General features: G+C 38.8%; 2 protein-coding genes across 10 annotated transcripts in view; one reads left to right on the top strand and one right to left on the bottom strand.

Moving 5' to 3' along the window:
- LOC128687016 (uncharacterized) overlaps window positions 1–13,098 on the top strand; it is a 97,218-nt gene that overhangs the window by 18,587 nt on the left and 65,533 nt on the right. The gene's annotated exons all lie outside the window — the stretch shown is intronic.
- The window catches only part of pck (Claudin superfamily protein pickel), a 35,810-nt gene continuing 31,455 nt past the window's right edge, over window positions 8,744–13,098 (bottom strand). For all 9 annotated transcript variants that reach the window (XM_053773920.2, XM_053773916.2, XM_053773918.2 and 6 more), the window contains 2 exons: window positions 11,517–11,671; window positions 8,744–11,351 (listed from right to left, as the gene is read on the bottom strand). In XM_053773920.2, coding sequence (XP_053629895.2) covers window positions 11,241–11,351; window positions 11,517–11,671 — 266 coding nt within the window. In that variant the 3' untranslated portion in view covers window positions 8,744–11,240. The remainder of the gene's footprint in view (window positions 11,352–11,516; window positions 11,672–13,098) is intronic.

Below are 13,098 nucleotides of genomic sequence, written 5' to 3'. Positions count from 1 at the left end.
TCTCCGTTAGGTATGCTGGGAGGCAGTTGAACAGTCTTGGGCCTCCGACACTTACTATGTTGTCTCTTAGCGTACTCGTGGCACCCGCTGCTTTTCATGGAGGGGGGGAATGTTGCATCTCTTACCGAGTCTTTTGCTTTTGTAGGGAATGATTTTCGTGTGCAGCCGATTTGGGCCTAGTCCCTCTATTATTTTCTAAGTGTATATTATGTATTCTTTCTCGTCTGCATTCCAGGGAGTACAAGCAAGAGACATAATTGTTCCCAATAATTTAGGTGCTTTATCGTACTTACACATGCCGTGAAAGTTCTCTGTATATTCTCAAGGTCTGCAATTTCGCCTGCCTTGAAAGGGGCCGTTAGTGTACAGCAATATTCCGGTCTAGAGAGAACAAGCGACTTGAAATCATCATTGGCCGAGGCATCTCTAGTTTTGAAGGTTCTCACTATCCATCACATTTTCCTAGCTGATGTGATAGATACATTGTTGTGATCTCTGAAAGTGAGATTCTGACATCACTCCAGGTCCTTTACATTAGTTTTTCGCTTTGTGATTGTTATTTCTTATATTCTGATACAAATTTTATTACCTCGAGTTATTAATAGCGTAGTAATTGAAATTTGTCTTCATTGAACTTCATATTGTTTTCTGCGGCTCACTTAAAGATTTGGTTGATGTCCGCTTGGAGACATTGCAAGTCTTTAATGGATGATACTGTCATGCAAATTCAGGTATCAGGAAAGGAGGACACGGTTCTATGGCTTACATCTGTTTGTCAGATACGAGGATGAACAGGATGGGAGAGAGTACTGTACCTCGTGGAAAGAGCTTTTATTGTAGCCGCCTCTGACTTGTTTACTGTTATTCTTTGTTCTATTTGTTAGGGAGATAGATCCATTTACCCACGTGTCCTGTTATTCCTTTATCGTGCATTTCGTGCTATTTCACCATGATCGCACTTGTCGAAGGCTTTCGTAAAGTCTGTGTATACTACATCTACATTTTGTTTGTCCTCTAGAGTCTAGAGCATCCAAGACCCTGTCATAGTGGTCCAGTAGTTGTGAGAGGCAGGAGCAATCTGCTCTGAACTCGTATTGCCCTGGGTTGTGTAGCGATTTTTGTGGGAGATTAGAGCTGTCGGTCTGTAATTCTTTGCAATGGCTTTACTGCCACCTTTTTGGAATGTGGCTATCTCTGTTGTATTTAGTGACTGTGGGATGACCCGTGTCTATGCTCCCTCTCCATAGAATATCTAAGGCACGTGAAAGAGGTTTCTTGCAGTTCTTGATGAACACGGAGTTCCACGAATCTGGGCCTGGGGCAGAGTGCATGGGCATCAGGGCATGTCATTTATTGCTGTTTTGAAGTCCTGTGGTGTTAGGATAATATCAGAAATTCTTGAATTAACCAGATTTTGAATCTCGGTCATAAATCATTTAGGTTGCCGAGCCTGAGTGATTAACGGCTCATTAAACACTGAGTCATATTGGGATTTGGCATTAGAAAAGCAGTATTTTTTTTCAATTTCATTTATGACTTTTAAGTTCATTCTGTTTCTTGTCTCCAGTATGGTTCCTTAAGCTTAAGTTCGATATTTGCTATTCCTCTGACCATTGCCTCCTGTTACAAAAAACGCGATTCTAAAAGCTTAGAGATCTCCAGGGAACACTAGAAAGGACTACCCTTCTAGCATCCAGCCTGTTACTGGGTTTTCATAACAAGTAGTCAGTATCCTTGTCCAATTATCCATTAAAATTCAGTATTATTCAATAGTGCTTCAGGATTACAACTGGTAGGCTACTAACTAGAGAAATTAAAATTTAATAAATTTATTAAGTCTAGAGGTATATTATCAAATTAAATTGAATTAAATTAATCACAGTAATCAAAATAATATCACATCTCTCGAGTACAATATTATTGTGCTGAAAGCACATATCACATTTATAATTCTTAAGTACCGTCTGGTACATTAACATTTAATAAGATATTACAAATATGTACAAGTTTGTGTATGCGTGTAAGTGCTCCAAGTAGTTTGCTATGTCTCATGACTCGACTAGACTTAAACAAGTGACTGACAAAGTCCTCAAATAAACTAACTTCTTGACCGACTGGCAACCAGAACAGTCTGCTTGAACAATAAAAAGAATGCTAAGCCCAATAGCAATATAACAAGCAACTGCGACACAGAATCAGGATCAAGGAGATAATATAACGACACTAAGTAGGGACCATCTGCAGATCCTCCACAAAAGTCACAAAACTCCCATAATACTGAATCTAAGTTCAGCATAAGAAAATCCCCGACTGTGATAATACACAGATACCAGTACAAGTTAAGTGAGAAGTTACAGCTCAGGACCTGAGGTGTTTCGAGTGTCTGTGACACAACCTCAGTACAACGTCGAAAATCACTAAGTCTGTACAATGTTCTGTGAACAGAGTTCTACAGAACTAACAAGAATAATGAGACAGACAATCTGTCCAACCACCAAGAGAGTCTAGAGCAGACTGAATACTTTAGGCGAGGTGAGGACACCTCCCCCCTCGATCACGTGATAGCTCCGTGGACAACTGCAGCTCAGAAGCCGGCAGTCTAACGAGCTACAAGCGATAATTACAGTAGTTTGACAATCAAGACTTGAACTGAGCACATAATATGTTACATCCTAACAACATAAGTCAAATAACAATATAAAGCAATACATTTACAATTTAGCTATTATCGCAAATATAAGCAATATAAAATTATATGAAAAGGTAATATACATTATATATATACATAATAATCATTGCAACCCATTCAGGAGTTGCAACACCTCCCTTCGTGTTTCAGATATATCAGAGCCCTTTCAGCAGCTCTGTAATTTTGTCTATAGAGGCAGCGTCTCTATCTGCATCTTCTCTTCCTTTTTTCTTAAGGAACGTGCTTTGAGCATACCTCAAGTGCCACAGTTAATTTTTCTAGGCAAAGGTTCCAATCCATGTTCTTTGGGATATCTTTCCAGCTTGTTCATTTAGGACATGATTACTTTGATCCCCTTGTATGTTTTTGTTATTGAAGTAAAATTTGGTGAAGGCACCCTCAAAACTGATTGCCTTATGCTGGTCAGGAGACCTGCACATACATGTCTGTACTTATCTTATGTTGTGATCTGAGTGTATTTGATACTGTTATATTTCGTACCAGTTCATCATTATTAATGAAGATGGTCAGATGTATTTTCTAGTCTTGTTGGCTTCACTATTCACTGGCTTAGGTGAATTTGTTGCAGATTTAATAGCTCATATGTGTAAATTTTCATCTGAGTTGCCCCCTAGGGGTTATCTCTTCTAAAGCATAATTTCCTACATTCATCTATTATAGGTGTCTTAGTTAAAACCTCCCAGCAGCAAGATGGTTTGGGGCAGGAGTCTGGAGATTTTCCAGTGGTCAGTTTTCAAAAGCTGTCTTGAATTGTTGGGAAGCTGCATCAGGTTTGTATATAACCACAATGACAAGGTTTTTGTTTATCAGTCTTTATTGCCAAAACTTCACCTGCATCATTTGTGGTGTTTAGTAATTCTGAGCAACTGAGCGCTTCTCTATACATGCCAACCTCCCCCCCCCCCCCCGAGCTGATCAGTCCCTCCGTTTTGATAGGTGGTCATTACTATGGCAAATGACGTGGTATCTATTTGGTTGATCACTTCCTATTTTGGAAATTGTTTTTATATGAAGTTTTCCTCGAGGTTTTAGTTAGATTAGGTCATTTACTTCTCAAAACCCAATAAAACTCCTGTATTTATATATAGCTTTCACTATGAGAGCTTTGATTACAACTGTGGCCTGAAATGATCCATTTCTAGGTTTTCTCGGTGCATGATAAGGGGGATAAGTCCACTCCTTCAAATTACCGTCCAATAAGCCTGACATCTATTAGAATCAATTATAGCTGACATTATCAGAAGTCGCCTTGAAGAGCATAACTTGATAAATGAATCTCAGCATGGATTCATGAGAGGTCGTTCCTGCCTGACAAACTTACTGATATTCTTCAATAGAACATTTGAGGCAGTTGACAGTGATAAGGAATATGATATTGTTTATTTGGATTTTAGTAAAGCCTTCAATAGAGTACCTCACAAGAGACTCTTAAGAAAAGTGGCAGCTCATGGTTTTTATTATTATTATCACACTGGCCGATTCCCACCAAGGCAGGGTGGCCTGATAAAGAAAAACTTTCACCATCATTCACTCCATCACTGTCTTGCCAGAAGGGTGCTTTACACTACAGTTTTTAAACTGCAACATTAACACCCCTCCTTCAGAGTGCAGGCACTGTACTTCCCATCTCCAGGACTCAAGTCCGGCCTGCCGGTTTCCCTGAATCCCTTCATAAATGTTACTTTGCTCACACTCCAACAGCACGTCAAGTATTAAAAACCATTTGTCTCCATTCACTCCTATCAAACACGCTCACGCATGCCTGCTGGAAGTCCAAGCCCCTCGCACACAAAACCTCCTTTACCCCCCTCCCTCCAACCTTTCCTAGGCCGACCCCTACCCCGCCTTCCTTCCACTACAGACTGATACACTCTTGAAGTCATTCTGTATTGCTCCATTCTCTCTACATGTCCGAACCACCTCAACAACCCTTCCTCAGCCCTCTGGACAACAGTTTTGGCAATCCCGCACCTCCTCCTAACTTCCAAACTACAAATTCTCTGCATTATATTCACACCACACATTGCCCTCAAACATGACATCTCCACTGCCTCCAGCCTTCTCCTCGCTGCAACATTCATCACCCATGCTTCACACCCATATAAGAGCGTTGGCAAAACTATACTCTCATACATTCCCCTCTTTGCCTCCAAGGACAAAGTTCTTTGTCTCCACAGACTCCTAAGTGCACCACTCACCCTTTTCCCCTCATCAATTCTATGATTCACCTCATCTTTCATAGACCCATCCGCTGACATGTCCACTCCCAAATATCTGAATACTTTCACCTCCTCCATACTCTCCCTCCAATTGATATCCAATCTTTCATCACCTAATCTTTTTGTTATCCTCATAACCTTACTCTTTACTGTATTCACTTTCAATTTTCTTCTTTTGCATACCCTACCAAATTCATCCACCAATCTCTGCAACTTCTCTTCAGAATCTCCCAAGAGCACAGTGTCATCAGCAAAGAGCAACTGTGACAACTCCCACTTTGTGTGATTCTTCATCTTTTAACTCCACGCCTCTTGCCAAGACCCTCGCATTTACTTCTCTTACAACCCCATCTATAAATATATTAAACAACCACGGTGACATCACACATCCTTGTCTAAGGCCTACTTTACTGGAAAATAATTTCCCTCTTTCCTACATACTCTAACTTGAGCCTCACTATCCTCGTAAAAACTCTTCACTGCTTTCAGTAACCTACCTCCTACACCATACACCTGCAACATCTGCCACATTGCCCCCCTGTCCACCCTGTCATACGCCTTTTCCAAATCCATAAATGCCACAAAGACCTCTTTAGCCTTATCTAAATACTGTTCACTTATATGTTTCACTGTAAACACCTGGTCCACACACCCCCTACCTTTCCTAAAGCCTCCGTGTTCATCTGCTATCCTATTTTCCGTCTTACTCTTAATTCTTTCAATAATAACTCTACCATACACTTTACCAGGTATACTCAACAGACTTATCCTCCTATAATTTTTGCACTCTCTTTTGTCCCCTTTGCCTTTATACAAAGGAACTATGCATGCTCTCTCCCAATCCCTAGGTACCTTACCCTCTTCCATACATTTATTAAATAATTGCACCAACCACTCCAAAACTGTATCCCCACCTGCTTTTAACATTTCTATCTTTATCCCATCAATCCCAGCTGCCTTACCCCCTTTCATTTTACCTACTGCCTCACGAACTTCCCCCACACTCACAACTGGCTCTTCCTCACTCCTACAAGATGTTATTCCTCCTTGCCCTATACACGAAATCACAGCTTCCCTAACTTCATCAACATTTAACAATTCCTCAAAATATTAACTCCATCTTCCCAATACCTCTAACTCTCCTCTCCTATTTTTAACTGACAAATCCATTTGTTTTCTAGGCTTCCTCAACTTGTTAATCTCACTCCAAAACTTTTTCTTATTTTCAACAAAATATGGTATAGGAGGTAAAGTTCTAGCATGGATAGAGGCATGGCTTACCAATAGAAAGCAGAGTTACTGTTAATGGAGTGAAATCTGAATAGGGATTAGTCACTAGCAGCGTTCCACAAGGATCAGTTTTAGGCCCTCTCTTGTTCATAATTTACATTAATGGCCTTGATGAAGGGATTACGAGTGACATGAGTAAGTTTGCTGATGATACGAAGATAGGCCGCATAATTCACTCTGAGGAGGATATCAATGAACTCCAGGATGATTTGGACAAATTAATGTCTTGGTCTGAAAAATGGCAGATGAAGTTCAATGTGGAGAAGTGTAAGGTACTTGCCCTTGGTAATGAAAATAACCCTCGAAGCTATAATCTAGGTGAAGTAGAGCTTGATCATACAGAATGTGAAAAAGACTTGGGAGTCATGGTAAGCAGAAATCTAAAGCCAAGACAGCAGTGCCTTAGTGTGCGCAGCAAGGCCAACAGATTACTTGGATTTATCTCAAGAAGTCCCCTCAAGGAAGGTTCCTTGATGTAGGTGAGGGGCTCTTGATTTAGGGAATTGGATCTGTGCTCCAGTTCCCCGAATTAAGCCTGAATGCCTTCCACATCCCCTCCCCCAGGCGCTGTATAATCCTCCGGGTTTAGCGCTTCCCCCTTGATTATAATAATATCTCAAGAAGTATAAGTAACAGAAGTCCAAAAGTTATTTTACAGCTCTATACATCACTAGTGAGGCCTCATTTAGATTATGCTGCTCAGTTTTGGTCCCCTTACTACAGGATGGATATAGACTCATTAGAGAACATACAGAGAATGACTAAAACGATTTACTGTGTAAGGAACCTCCCGTATGAAGATAGACTTAAAGCCTTAACCCTTAAATGGTCCAAACGTATATATACATTTTTCAACATCTGAAAGTATGTAAAAAATGTAATCTTTTTTGTTTTAAATTTGAAAACATGTAAAAAAACTTTTATCTACATTTTTTTTTTGTTATATTTGAAAATATGTAAAAAAAAAGTAATTACTTTTGTAGCAATACGAATTTGAACATCGATCTGTTTGGACCATTTAAGGGTTAAATCTCTACTCTCTGGAGAGGCGTAGGATGAAGGGAGATATCATTGAAGTGTATAAGTGGATGACGGGCATAAACAAGGGAGGTATTAATAAAGTACTGAGGGTGTCGAATCAGGTAAGAACCAGAAATAATGGAGTTAAGTTGGATAAATTTAGATTTAGAAAGGACATAGGTAAGTACTGGTTTTCTAACAGAATTGTTGATATGTGGAACAGTCTTCCCAGTGGGGTGGTAGAGGCTAGGACCTTGGGTAGCTTTAAGAAGAGACTTGATAAATATATGAGTGGGAGGGGCTGGGTTTGATTGGTGTCATTGGGTACAGGAGTTATTTCTTGGGTACCTTTGGGTAGAGGTCGTTTTGATAAGGACCTGCCTCGTATGGGCCAGTAGGCCTTCTGCAGTGTTCCTCCATTCTTATGTTCTTATGAAACTTCCTATGGAGGGCAGAGCAATATCGCAAGCCCACCTGACATTTGCGGAAAAACTTCTCGCAAACCTCGAAAATTTCCTGCATGTGTGTATACCCCTGAACACAATAGCTGTCCCTGAAGAATAAAAGTTTTGATGTGAAACCAGGACTGAAATTATCCATTTTCAGGGTTTCCCATGCCTTTTCTTAACCAGCATGAAACATTCCCTATGGAGGGGATTCTGAGCATGAAGCCCACACATTGGGTGCAGAGGATACTTCCTGAAAATGGAAAACTGACATGATCAGTTTCTTCTAACAAATCTGGAAAACTGTTTAGCTTTCCCTGAAAGCTATAAGCTTTGAGGACCCTAGCCCAATATGATCCATTTCCAGGTTTCCTAGTACATTTTCTACACCAGCATGAAAGTCCCTGAGGAGGATTGTCAGGCCACTTATTTGTCATATCTTGGAGTTATTGGGGAGAACACCTCTGAAAAATTGGCATATTATAATCAAGGGGGAAGTGCTAAACCCATAGGGTTATACAGAAAAATTAGATTATGAAATTGCACATTGATCATTTACTTCCACAGACCTAGAAAATGCTTGGATTAAGGGGCTTCTTTACTGGCATCATGGCACTTCCCCTGAAGGGTATTGATGGCTGGCTTAAGTCTATAACAAGATTAACTGCACCTTCAATTAGCTGCTTAGGACCATCAAATGTCAGTTTCAGGTATTTTTCTCCATATAACCAATGCAACCTCTGGCAATATTTCAGATGCCCTGCCAGATGACTGCTCAGTCTTGCTGGAGGGTCATCTTGCATGTAATGACCACTGCAACACTAGGAGCTAGGTTAAAAAAAAAAGGAAATTTTCTTGCAGGCAAATGAAGAGATGGAAGTATTTAGATTCAGTCCGAGGAAAAGGTTCAGTTCCTCGGATCAAAGCCACTTTCTCACAACATCCTATATAGTGTATACTTTGACAGTATGGAATCTACTACTGCCTATGAAAAGAGCAGCTTGTATGAATTTTAATTTGAAAAACGTGCTGTTGGTTATGCAATTAAGAAAACCAGGTCGTTAGCATTTTTATTACAAAAAATACAAGTTTTGAATTTAGTTTGAGAGATTCTGGACGGAATAAGACAGTGCTGCTAAACAACTGCAATAGTATAAAACCTTAACAAATATTCATAAGACTAATATTATTATATAAACCTTAAGCCTGATGTATTTTTTTAAAAGTAAAATACTGTATTAAGATTTACATTTTTCATTATGAATGTTTCTTGAATTTCCAAAACTAATGGAAATTTGTAGTGGTAGAGGAAGGGTGGCACTAGTAATATTTTAATTATTTAACAGTACTATAATTGTATACAAGAAATGCTTCACATCACACAATAAAATTTACTAAGACTTGTGCTTTGACAAAGGCAAAGCTCTGTCCTAAGCAGAACAGCTCAGTAAAAGTTAGTCTTTTATGTTGCCCTCACAGCTATATCTATCAGCATCAAGTCTGTATAATAAAATTGGGGGAGCTGTTATCTTCCTCTCCCCTAATCATGGACATCAGATTTATTCCACTAAATTTTCCTTCTCTATAATGTGCATGGTACTATAAAAACAGTTCATTAAATGGGTGCATGAAAAATTAGACTAGTATTACACCTATAGGTGTTTAGCACTTGGTAATTTTTTTTTTTTTGTTACACATTTTTTGATGCAAGGAATTGGACTTGTCCTTCCCTTCCTTGGATCAAAGCTAGTTGCCTCCCATGCCCATATGGATTTTTTTTTTTTTCCTAAATGAAATGATGCTCAAATGTATTAATGTAGGGGTGGAATGTGAAGTCTGCTCATATAGGATTATGGTAGATGGAAAAAAATCTTTACTGTAGACATTTTGCTCTTAGTAAAGCTTAATACACAACAAAATATCTAGTAGTGCAGAGCAAAACTATCTTACCATAATTGTTGGCAATACCTGCCATCCATGTAGGATGAATTGTGCAAAAGTTTGGTGTTGACAGCACTTTGCTTCTGTTCTACAGTAAGCGAATAACTGATGCTCCCAAGCACCTTGGAGTGACTCTAGATAAGGGTACCTTCACCATTACTAAACACCTTGTAGCAGCACTATTGTATAGGCCTTGTGGCTTAGCGCTTCTTTTTGATTATAATAATAAACACCTTGTATAACTTATCCTTCATGAGCAGATGCCTACACGACCTAATCCCCCACCACTATACCTCAGTTAAAGTGCATATGGAGACCCTGGTTAAAACTAGTTATGTTGTCTCTGTATTACTATACCCATATTTGGCAACATGGCCTGCTAACCACACCCTAGTCTGAAATCACATGTCAAGGCTGCATTCATTTTGTAAGTGAAGCAATTATAAGCAATGATTATATAGTTAAGGGAAATCTTCCTATGTCTGTACACAAGGAATAATATCTGTTAAGCAACCTTTAAGAGTTCCTTGATGCTAGTGAGGGGCTCATGATCTAAGGAATTGGACTTTTGCTTTGATTCTGTAAATAGTCTGAATGCCTTAAAATCTCACAGCTGCTGTATGATCCCTATAGGATTACACCCCCCTCTCCCCCCCTTATGAAATTTAATGTGAAGTAAGTTTTTATAATAAAAAAAAAAGGTGCTAATCCTACAAGGGTCATAAATGATTGCTGAAAATGCACAATTAAAATTTGAGGGGAAATGCTAAGTCTGAATATAAACTAAAATTCATCCAAGGACTAATATTTAAATTATGAAATGTGAATTACTTACAATGTGTAATAATAACAGTAGGCTTCTACTTGTACATGACCTTTACATAACAGGATATGCAGTTTAGTTGAATGATTTCTTCCAATGATTACAAGGGCTGGAAGTAAATGGTGTAGTGATACTGACAAGATGTGGCTTCAGTCCTGAAGGTACTCGTGGCAAAATGTTCCCTGTCCTGTACTGTACGTAAGTGTGTCCTTCCCCACAAGTGGCATTACGTTTATTGGTCATGTGTGCCCTTTAAATTAGTTGGATCATAAATGTTAATTGCACACAATTTACTACTAGCATGTCAAAATTTCTTTGGATAAAAATACAGTATTAGGCAGTATAAAGTAAATACTCTTCAGTGTGCATTATCAGTATAGGTATACACTTTTTAGTGTTAAAATTAAAGTATAACTTCCAACAGGGATTCAGCACAAATTGAACTTTACATACCAATATGTGAAAACTTGCATTCACAACCAATTTAAATGTAAATACAGATCATTGTTGAATTTGTTTGATTTTGAAAATTGGCTCATTGAAAGCTACTTTAAAGGCATCGTCATAGTAAATACCATTTTGAGAAGATACTGTTCAATACTTTTAATGCATAAATTTATATTTGTTAAAAAAAAACTTATAGGTGCATTCCATACATGTTTGGGAACATACATGGCTGTCAAAATAAAAAATTCTTAAAATTTACTTACAATAACTAGTGTTTGTGATTACATGTCAAGGTTAGCTGGTAATACAACTTGTACAAAATTCAGTGGCTTATTTTTGTACATTCAAATATATCCATGGCTAGTCATACCCATGCCCATTCCTATATGTCCTTGTGGATCCATGTGAAGGAGGTTACTAGCCTGGCGTTTGCGCTCCCTGGCTTCGAAGGTTTCCTAGAATGTCAAACTAGAACTATAATTTCTGCCAAGGTTGGAAAAGGATGTTTTTAATTTTCAACATCTCTAATTATATCTTTGTTTAATTATGAAATTTTATTGGACATCTGTCAGCACATTAAATTCCATTATATGCATTAAAAAAATTAAGGAGGTTCTTACATGAAGTAAAGTAAATCCAGCAAAAGCATGAATGCCCCCTGCAATAACAGCAAAGGCATATGACCAGGACAGGTAGTTAAAGTTGGGGTTTAGCAACCAGTCACGGGACCAACACATGACTCCGAAGACCAGCACAGCAAAGAAGATGCCAATGACTGTAAAGAATCCATTTAGTAGCATTAAAAAAAAAAAAAAAAAAAAAAAACTTACATAACTTTATTAGCCTATAAATCTGGTATAATTTTAACACCAAAATACACTTCAGCCCATGCAATACTCTACTATTTTCTCCTTACATCATGGAAAAACCTAATTCAGCAATAACCAGTCTCATCATTGTATTTAAAAAAGAATAAGCACTAAACCTGGGGGGAAATTGGAAGGCTCCAACTTCCTTTGTCAAGAGTCCTTCACTAGCAATTAGGCACCTCCCTTGAAGAATGTCAAAGTTACTAAACTGGAAATGTTGTACAGGACCGCCATCGCAAATCTGGCAATCAGACATTCGGTTCCATCAGTTATTCGGCACTAACTTCAGCTAGCATAATTTCAAATTTCCAGGGTCGCCACACCAACCTGCTGGTACTGTTCGGCGGCACTACTTTCTGCATAAATCATTCCAATTTCTTTTTCTCCATTTGTTATAACCTGCTTACTTTTAGCCCTAGCAATGGTTCCAACAAATAAAAGAAATGCTTCTTGTTGTGTAAAGCACCTACACAGTACATTGTCCATTCAAGATAAGGTGGCTATGAAGCCACTGTTGCCATGAGCTCAGTCTCGTGATGCAGGGGAATATGCTTCATTATTACACTAATATCAACACTACGGCTTATTTGCCTATCACAATTGATCTAGGTAGTAGGTTGGTAGATAGCAACCGCCCAGGGAGGTACTACCGTCCTGCCAAGTAAGTGTAAGCCTGTAATTGTTTTACACAATGGTAGGATTGCTGGTGTCTTTTTTTCTGTCTCACACACATGCAAGATTTCAGGTACATCTTGCTACTTCTACTTACACTTAGGTCACACTACACATACATGTACAAGCGTATATATACACACCCCTCTGGGTTTTCTTCTATTTTCTTTCTAGTTCTTGTTCTTGTTTATTTCCTCTTACCTCCATGGGTAAGTGGAACAGAATTCTTCCTCCGTAAGCCATGCATGTTGTAAGAGGAAGCTTCCTCCGTAAGCCATGCATGTTGTAAGAGGCCGGGAGCAAGGGGCTAGTAACCCCTTCTCCTGTATATATTACTAAATGTAAAAGGAGAAACTTTCATTTTTCCTTTTGAGCCAACCCACCTCGGTGGGATGTGGCCGGTGTGTTGAAAGAAAGAAAGAATTGATCTGACATATTAAACAATATAAATAACATAAAACCACGTTAAATACTCCAGAATGAATAATATTTGGCATAATACCGAGCAGTTCGACAGAGGTATGAAGAGGATATGGGATACAAGTGCCATTCTCCTATCTCTGTCTTGGGGGCTTATATTAGAGAAAACGGAGTATAGCACAGGGCTAACTGTGATATACACTCATACTGCACCACAAACTGAAATGAAAAAGCTATTTTC

This window comes from Cherax quadricarinatus, chromosome 7, assembly GCF_038502225.1.
Source record: "Cherax quadricarinatus isolate ZL_2023a chromosome 7, ASM3850222v1, whole genome shotgun sequence".
NCBI classification, from domain to species: Eukaryota; Metazoa; Arthropoda; class Malacostraca; order Decapoda; family Parastacidae; genus Cherax; species Cherax quadricarinatus.
Note: the sequence above shows the minus strand (reverse complement) of the source record. Positions and strands in the feature narration are given on the sequence as shown.